The 9,565-nt window shown below is 45.5% G+C and overlaps 1 protein-coding gene across 1 annotated transcript; it reads left to right on the forward strand.

The window, feature by feature from the left end:
* Window positions 1–4,765: 4,765 nt before the first annotated feature.
* Window positions 4,766–6,879, forward strand: LOC137305521 (ferritin heavy chain-like). The gene is made up of 4 exons (XM_067974383.1): window positions 4,766–4,993; window positions 5,516–5,662; window positions 5,783–5,908; window positions 6,400–6,879. Exons 1-4 carry the CDS (start codon window positions 4,892–4,894, stop codon window positions 6,553–6,555), a joined length of 531 nt encoding a protein of 176 aa, XP_067830484.1. The 5' UTR covers window positions 4,766–4,891; the 3' UTR covers window positions 6,556–6,879.
* Window positions 6,880–9,565: the final 2,686 nt, after the last annotated feature.

A 9,565-nucleotide genomic window follows, 5' to 3' on the forward strand; every position in this document is an offset into this window, starting at 1 on the left:
AGTGCTGGAAAAGCTCAGCAAGTGAGGCAGCGTCTGCGGAGAAAGGAACAGAGTTAACGTTCCAGGTTGATGACGAGAGGCCTTCGACCTGAAATGTTAACTCTGTTTCTTTCTCCACAGATGCTGCCTGACTTGCTGGGCTTCTCCGGCATAACTTCTGTTCTGTACGTTCACCTTACCATGAAATAAAAAAATACACAGGGCCTCAGTTTAATATTTTTTTTTGAAATTAGCTGAAGGACCAGTGAATCTGTTTCTGGTGATGCTGGTTAAACGATGAATGTTGGCCAGGGCACCTGAAGAATTCCCTACTCTTTCTTTAATCGTGCCTTGGGCAGAGAGGACCTTGGGTTAGCAACTCACCCAAAAGACGGCACCTCCGACAGTGCAGCACCCCCTCAGTACTGCATGGAGTTTTTTTTCAAAAAATATACTTCATTCATAAAATTTGCAGCAATACGTACAATACAGTTGTCATATCACATTCCAAACGTACACAATACAGATTATACAATTTGCAGGTTACATCAAGAAAAGTTCGATGAACACATTGTACATAATTACAGCTCATGACACTCTAGGGTGCCTCATTGCATCACACTCAATACAGATTATTGATTACAGATTCATTACAGGTACATTACAGATTCATTACAGGTACATTACATCAACTTGAATTTTACATTCTGCCCGAGGGGGTTTTTCCCTGATTGCAGCCCCTCGGTCTACAATGGCGGGAAGGCTCTAAACGGTTGCCTTTCCCCACAGAGCCTTTGTGGCGGCCGCACCCGTCCTCAGTGCGTCCCTGAGCACGTAGTCCTGGACCTTGGAATGTGCCAGTCTGCAACACTCGGTCGAGGACAGCTCCTTGCACTGGAAGACCAGCAAGTTTCGGGCAGACCAAAGGGCGTCTTTCACCGAGTTGATCGTCTTCCAGCAGCAGTTGATGTCCGTCTCGGTGTGTGGCCCTGGGAACAGCCCGTAGAGCACAGAATCCTGTGTTACAGAACTGCTCGGGATAAACCTGGACAGATACCACTGCATCTCTCTCCAGACCTTCTTTGCAAAGGCACATTCCAGAAGAAGGTGGGTGACGGTCTCGTCCCTATCGCAGCCTCCTCGGGGACAGCGCGCGGTGACGCTGAGACTTCGTGAGTGCATGAAGGATCTGACAGGAAGGGCCCTTCTCACCACCAGCCAGGCTAGGTCTTGATGCTTGTTTGAAAGCTCTGGTGGTGAGATGTTCTGACAAATGACATCGACAGTCTGCTCGGGGAACCAACCGACAGGATCCACCATCTCCTTTTCCCGCAGGGTCTCGAGCTCGTTACGTGCGGACCACTTGCTGATCGCCTTGTGGTCAAGGGTGTTTTTTTCATAACCTTTTCGACGAAGGACAGGTGGGGCGGAACGGTCCAACTGGACAGAGCGTTCCGTGGCAGCGTGGCCAGGCCCATCCTTCTCAACACCGGGGACAGGTAGAACCTCAGCACGTAGTGACACTTTGTGTTTGCGTACCGAGGGTCTATGCACAGCTTGATGCAGCCGCACACAAAGGTGGCCATCAGGATGGGGGCCACGTTGGGCACGCCTTTCCCCCCTTTCTCCGGAGATTTGTACATCGTGTCCCTGCAGACACGGTCCATTTTTGATCTCCAGATAAAGTGGAAAATAGCTCGGGGGTGACTGCCATGGAACACTCCGTCCAGTTGGACCGTTCCGCCCCACCTGTCCTTCGTCGAAACGTTTATGAAAAAAACACCTTTGACCACAAGGCGATCAGCAAGTGGTCCGCACGTAACGTCCTCGAGACCCTGAGGGAAAAGGAGATGGTGGATCCTGTTGGTTCGTCCCGAGCAGTTCCGAGGAGCGAGGTATGGGCCAGACCTGCGCCACATACAGCAATACTGAGAGCACTTCGCTCCTGATGGCCAGGTTCTTGCCCGCGATCGAAAGGGATCGTCGATCCCACAGTCCCAGTTTCTGCTTGACCTTGGCAATATGCTCCTCCCAGTTTTTGGTGCACGCCCCGGCCCCCCGAACCAGATCCCCAGCACCTTCAGGTAATCCAACCTGACGGTGAAGGGGACAAAGGATCGGTCGGTCCAGTTCCCAAAGAACATGGCCTCGCTCTTGCTACGATTTACCCTGGCCCCAGAGGCCAGTTCGAACTGGTCGCAGATGCTCATCAATCTGCGGACCGACAGCTGATCCGAGCAAAAGACGGTGACGTCATCCATGTACAGGGAGGCCTTGACCTGAGTGCCTCTGCTGCCTGGGATGGTCACCCCTCTTATGCCCGCATCCCTCCTGATGGACTCGGCAAAGGGTTCGATGCAGCACACGAACAAGACGGAGGAGAGAGGACAGCCCTGCCTGACTCCAGATTTGATCGGAAAGCTTTCTGATTCCTACCCGTTGATTGAAACTGCGCTACTGATGTCTGTGTAGAGCAGTTGGATCCAATTGCGGATTCCCTCCCCAAACCCCATTTTGGAGAGCACGTCCATCATGTACGTGTGGGATATTCCGTCAAAGGCCTTCTCCTGGTCCAGGCTGATCAGGCAGGTGTTCACCCCCCTGTCCTGTACGTAGGCGAACGTATCCCTGAGTAGCGTCAGGCTATCAGAGATCTTCCTGCCGGGTACAGCGCAGGTCTGATCGGGGTGGATCACCACCTCCAGGGCTGACTTGACCCGATTGGCGCCTAGATTAAGTGCTCAAGTCCTGGAGTGGGGTTGGAGCCCGTGACCTTCTGACTCACCAGTAGGAATGCTGTCGCTAAGTCATGCTGACATCCCTTCATTTCTCAATGCTGACCGGGCAGTAGTCTTACATCAGCTGATATTATTTAACTTGAACTCTGAAACTTATAGACTTAAGTCAATAAGTTAGGCCGTATTAAGTAGCTGTTTATTGGGGTAAATCACGCTGGCAGCCATCTACGTGTTAACATGTTTGTAGTCACATATCTAAATCTGTTGTTAATATTTACAACCCATTAATCGGCTTTGCACTCTGCACATCTGTTTGTGCTGCTGACACATCCATATGTCTGTGATGTCACCAGATCTTTGAAGAAAGAACATTTAGTGCCTTTCACACCCTCAGGACATTCCCAAAGTGCTTCACGTCCAATTAATTACTTTTGAAGTGTAGTCACTGTTGTTTTGTAGGAAAATGCAGCACATCAAAGCCCTACATACAGCCATGAGATGGATCACCAGTTAATCTGTTTTGGTGATGTTGGTTGAGGGATGAATGTTTGCCACAACAGTGGGAGATCTCCTTGCTCTTTTTCTAATTGTCACTTTTACATCCAAGTTTGAAATTTCAGATCTGGCGTAGATGCCTTCTTGGGTACAGTGGCCTCACTCACTCCCGGTAGCTGGTCCAGTACCTGCTCTGAGCATCTCACTTTGGTGGGAGTTGACCCACATTGTCCTATATTTACTTGTACAATAGCATGACCCGGAGGTGGAACAATAGTGCCTCCCCATCCTGTGGGTGTTGGCGTTTTTCGATCACTTAGAAAGCTAATGAATTGCTTATTGTTTAGTGTGTACGGGAAACAACTTCCATTTCGCATATTAATCTCCTTTCGTCTAGGTGTCCTTTTTGTGAACTTGTAAACTAATACACTGTGCTTAAGAACCTCAATCTTAAAAGTAACTTTTTCTGTAGAGAAATGGTCAAAAAATCCTGAAACACAACAGTCCACCTGAATACACAGGGACTGAGGAAGGAGAAAGCCTCCGAAAGCTTGTGATTTTCAAATAAAACTGTTGGACTATAACCTGGTGTTGTAAGATTCCTTACATTTGTTAACCCCAGTCCATCACCGGCATCTCCACATCATCACTTGAAAGATGACACAGTTTAACAATGCATAAGTCTCTCAGTATTGCACTGAAGTATCAGTCTAGACTTCTGAGGGGCCCATTTTCAACTGCCGCCTGCCCTGCTTTATAAGGCAGTTGAAAATGGCAGGGAAATGGCGCCAGCCCCTTGGAGGCCTGATGCAACTTTCAGGTGGGCCTGTAATTGGGTGTCCAACATTTCTGCCCGAAACGGGTGTGAGGCTGCTTGGCAAATGCAAATAGGGAACATACGCCATGCAAATAGGGAGCCTACGCCATGCAAATAGGGAACATACGCCATGCAAATAGGGAGCCTACGCCTTGCAAATAGGGAACATACGCCATGCAAATAGGGAACATACGCCATGCAAATAGGGGTCCTACGCCAGTTGTACGACCTTGTTTGCACTTTTCAAGTACAAATGGGCAGAGCTTGTGCCACGCATACCAGATGTTGAGCAGACTAACCAGAATCACTTCTCCTTGACCCACAAAAATACTGTGGCCCTCTTCCAGCCATTGGGTAGCACCCCTCCCCAATTAGTGCCGACTTCCAGCTCGTGGAGCCGCCCCGAATTTTCAGCACCCAGGTCGACGAGCTGACCGCTAGCGTTCAGAGTGCTGGGCAGTGAACCTACCTTGGTTGATGACACCGGGGCAACCCAGTGTCTCCTTATGGGTGATTTTACAAAAGGCATACTCTTGAGGCTTTAGAACTTTTTTAAAAAAAAAAGTGTCTCCTTGAGGGTTTTAAGAAAAGGCATCCTCTGAATCACAAACAAACCCAGCACTCCAAGAGTTAACGAGGCTGCTGAATTTCTGCTGAATCATACCAAGGGGGGCGGAAACAAAGCAGCAGATTGATTGTGGGCGGTAGTTTGTCGGGATAAATAGTGGTGCTGGCGGAGGTGTAGTTCAGAATCCGGGTTGTATTCTTGCTTCAACAGTGTTTGAACGGAATAGAGCCCCAGGCCTCGTACTACTTAACACTTTTCTTTTGTTTGTCAAGTTACCAACTAGAGCAGATCAAGATGAGTTCCCAGGTGCGCCAAAACTACCACCAGGAATGTGAAGCGGGCATCAACCGCCAGATCAACATGGAACTTTACGCCTCCTATGTCTATATGTCCATGGTAAGACTTTAACTCTGCGGGGGAAACAAACCTTTAAAATATAATATTGGGGGGGGGGGGATTTCTACATTTAGCACTGATTGAGTCTCTCTCTCTCTCTCTCGTGTAATAGACTCTACATTTCACTGTGGAATGGGGGTGGTTCTTGTAAGGAAACTCTTTGTTTAGATGAAGGGCGTGTTTGGCTCTTTGTTTGTACAATACCCCGACCTTCAGAGAGGATTTCGCTCCCACTCTTCGACACTGCATGTTAATGATTTGCAGAAAATAGTTGTATCTGACCCTTGAAACACAAGATCTGTGATTTATTCTTTGTGTAATTCCCATTATGGCGTTGGCTGTTTTTAGTAATTTGTAAGCACATCAGCTCTATTGTGAATATAATGACTGACTCTCACTCCCTCGCCTTTCCTGCTAATACTGAGCTCAGGATTGTCTTTGGGAGATGTTTTTTTGGGGGGGTTTCGAATGATTGCTCCAGATCCGTCTGACTTCACTCCCATTTTCCTTTCTCTCTTTCAGTCCGCCTACTTTGACCGAGACGACGTTGCGCTGAAGAACTTTGCCAAATATTTCCAGGATCAATCCCACGAGGAGCGGGAACATGCGGAGAAACTGATGAAATTCCAGAACCGGCGGGGGGGTCGAGTCATTCTCCAGGATGTCGCGGTTAGTGCAAACTATGGCATTCCCGGTCCCAATAGATCTTGCTGACCTTTCTCTTCCCTCCCTACGATTCTCTGTTCAGTGGGATTTTTTTTAAACTTGTGGTCTAATCTCTCTCTCTAGAAACCTGACCGGGATGAGTGGAGCAACGGGCTCGAAGCGATGAGGTGCGCCCTCCATTTGGAAAAGACCGTCAACCAGTCTCTGCTGGAGCTGCACAAACTCGCTTCAGACAAGGTCGACCCTCATGTAAGTATCTGCCCCACCCTTTAAGGCCAATCCTATCTGGCTTTTACTTCTCTTCCCCCCCCCCCCCCCCCCAAGGCGTTTGATTAGCAATGAGACAATTGCCACACTCTGGACTATTATCTCTCGAATCAAAAAGTACAAGCCTTGTGTCCAATCAGTGGAAATACCCTAGCTCTGGTAGTCTCGGAAGCTTTTTTGAGGAGGGGGGAGTAATTTTTTTTATATTGCAATTCATTGCTGCAGCTGAATAAGTGCAATGACTTATTTTGATCTTTAACAAAACTATCATGCATTGAGTCAGTCAACATAATTGACTACCTAAATTCAAATTATCTATTGCAATGGTCTTTTTCTCTTGGCTATCTGAGATTTTTAAGTTTAAATCACTAGGTAGGTTAAAGTTTACAATGCAAATGCTAACATCAGTGCTGTGTTCATGGCTTTTTTAAAAAAAAAATCATAAGGCTAATGGTAACTTTTTTCTATTCCAGCTTTGTGATTTCCTGGAGACTCACTACTTGGATGAGCAAATCCATGCCATAAAGAAGCTTGGGGATATGATTACCAACCTGGTCCGCATGGGGGCACCCCAGAATGGCATGGCCGAGTATCTGTTTGACAAGCACACACTGGGAGAGAGCAGCTAAAGTCCACACTTGGAAATCAGCAGTGTCCCTATACCTCCACCTTCTGTACGATCCATGCTTTTCACTTGTGTCTGCCTGCCATTTTTTTTTGGTACTGTCGAAAGGGGGAATTAAACTTGGTTGTGAATTGAGTATTATAAATGGGGAAAAGTTAAGATGAATGTACTAAAGTGAAACTATTTCTGGCTCTAGTTAATAACTGTTTGCAGTAAAAATTGTGAATTTTCTATTGAAGGGAGGGAAAACCACCAAATTATTGTGAACTGTATATGGTACAGCTGCTGATTTAAGGATCTTTTACCAAATAAAAGGCAGTAAGTGTTATTATGAGTTCCCTTATTGTTGTGCAGTATTAACATTTCACCACTCCTTTCAATACAAGTGCAAACATTGAACACTGCTATATTACAATTGAAATTGCTGGCTAGCCATAGGTGACACTTATAGCAACTTGCACTAATTTTGGTTGAAAATGCCTTAATACAAGTAAAGGTGTATACTCAACCATTCACCACCTTCAGTAACTAAAGTAAAGCATAATGATCATAAACACTTTGTCTTAGTATTTCACCAACAAATGAACTAGAAGTTTAAAGTACACATGCAAAGTGAGTCTGGAGGGTGTTTATTATTTACTAAATAAGAAATGCAATTGGTCATGTGGCTAATATATTGGACAACTGCCCTCCCTTGCTCAATGAGCAAAACTGCTTCAATGTTCAGAAACACATGATTGGCATCACCTAATTGTTCCTGCTTGCCTACCATTTACAAATGACCAGGCAGGAAGAGATAAATGTAAGTAACTGAAACATTAGTAGAGGTTTACGGAGCATAAACTTTAAATATATTCAAAGGTTGGCTCTCCTGGTTTAGGACAAAAGCCATACAGATTCCACAGCACTATAGGATGTTCAGATTAGTTAGAATGTATTAGTGAGAGGGCACCTGTAGAGCATATTTCTTGCTGGTTTTAGGTATACTCCAATGCAATCTTATTGGTCTATTTCAAAAGGACAAAGCCTTACAGACCAGAAAGTCTGAGCTTCAACTCTCTGACTGTTGATTTAACTGATCTTAGCCAGGTCAGCAGCAAAATGCTATAATTAGCATCAACATCCTTGAGATGGGAAGGAGAAAGATAATCAGCTTAGTTTCCTGCTGCTAACTGCTGTTTCCATGAGCGGTGAGCACCGCAGGATATAAAGGGGGTAATCAACACTCTTGTGGTGTTCTAAGGCAGTTACTTCATTTTTTCTATTCCCATCCAGTGACACTGGGGTAACTCTGTGTCACCCTTACAGGTTTCACAAAACAGGCCTAACTGCTTTGAGCAGTTCCTGCTGCAAAGTTCCTGTCACTTGGACAAGGGGTGAGAACAAGTTGAGCTGGGAGGTGTGATGCTTATTATTGTGAAATAGCCTGCTGACGATCGGTATCTAGGTCTGCAGTCAAAGAACGGTCACTTGTGAAAATATGGCTGGTGAAGGCAAAACACGAGTCTGCCTCCTACTTTTTAAAAAAGTAGTGCAACTAAAAATAACTACATACAAAATTATACAATTCTGAAGAAAAAAACTTACCCAGAAATTGGGTCACTCAATGTCAGAAATGCCTGCAAGATTGTCCTGCACAGGCCCACCATTCTGCCTTGAGACGGAGAGATCGATCTAGGTGCCAGCCTTGCTCAGTGGGTAACACTTGCCTCTGAAGGTCTGTAGGTACAAATCCTACTTCAGCGACTTGAGCACAAAATCTAGCTGACACTCCAGTGCAGTACTGTGGGAGTGCTGTACTGTCACAGGTGCCGTCTTTTGGATGAGTTGTTAAACCAAGGCCCCATCTTCCCTCTCAGGTGGATGTAAAAGATTCCATAACAATATTTGAAGAAACATAGCGGAGTTCTCCTGGTGTCCTGGCCAATTATTTATCCCTCAACCAACATCATCAGGTCATTTATCTCATTGTTGTGTGCGGGACCTTGCTGTGTACAAATTGGCTGCTGCATTTCCTACATTATAACAGTGACTATACTTCAAAAGTACTTCATTAGCTGTGAAGTGCTTTGGGGTGTCCTGAGATCATGAAAGGTGCTATATATATATATAAGTTCTTTCTCTCTTTGAGCTGTAATTTTCACTCTGCTCTTGTGCAACCACAATATCCAGACCGTACCATGACAACTCATGTCACAGGAGAAAATTTACAAGTAACTGTGAACCACAAAGTGATGGAAATAGATATCAAAAATAAAGATTTCCTTTAAGAGTTTTAAGCCGTTAAATAGAAATTCAGATAACAATTGTTCTCCTTAAAGCGGAGAAGGTTAAGGAGAGATTTAATAGGTGTTCAAAATTACATCTTTACTGCACTGCTGCATCAACAAAAGTTTCAGTGAGAAGTACAAATCTACATGGTGGGTATAAAAAATTGGAATATGTAAATAAAAGGATCTGAATTAACAGTAACGTCTGTTAATTGGTGTACGTAACCATCAACCAGCACATGAGCAGCAGGATGCTCTACTCTAGTTAGTGGCCAAATGATAGTGGGACTAGCCCTGCTGAGATGACCACTGTCAATGGGGTACTTTAGATGTCCAGTAGCTTAGTTCCCAAGTGCACTGTTTGGGTGGAACAGAGCCATACAGACCAGGGAGGTTTACAGTTCAATCCCAGGTCTGTGGCAAGTTAATTGTCACAGCCAGGGCAGTGAGAGCACAAGCACTTTATGAAGGATGTGAAGGCCTTAGAGAGGATGCAGAAAAGATTTAGTAGAATGGTTCCAGGGATGAGGGACTTCAGTTATGTGGATAGACTGGAAAAACTGGGTTTGTTCTTGCAGCAGAGAAGGTTGAGAGGAGATTTGATAGAGATGTTCAAAATCATGAGGTGTCTAGACAGAGTTTATAAAGAGAAACTGTTCCCATTGGCGGAGGGGTCGAGAATCAGAGGACACAGATTTAAGGTAATTGGCAAAAGAACCAAAGGCGACATGAGGAAAAACCTTT

The sequence above is a fragment of the Heptranchias perlo genome, chromosome 40, assembly GCF_035084215.1.
Source record: "Heptranchias perlo isolate sHepPer1 chromosome 40, sHepPer1.hap1, whole genome shotgun sequence".
In the NCBI taxonomy this organism is placed as follows: Eukaryota; Metazoa; Chordata; class Chondrichthyes; order Hexanchiformes; family Hexanchidae; genus Heptranchias; species Heptranchias perlo.

Bases quoted from the DNA above. Each gene is read 5' to 3' on its own strand.
- LOC137305521 (XM_067974383.1), top strand. From the start codon at position 4,892: ATGAGTTCCCAGGTGCGCCAAAACTACCACCAGGAATGTGAAGCGGGC. The intron at 5,663-5,782 runs GTTAGTGCAAAC...CTCTCTCTCTAG, and splicing joins TCATTCTCCAGGATGTCGCG to AAACCTGACCGGGATGAGTG. The intron at 5,909-6,399 runs GTAAGTATCTGC...TTTCTATTCCAG, and splicing joins CAGACAAGGTCGACCCTCAT to CTTTGTGATTTCCTGGAGAC.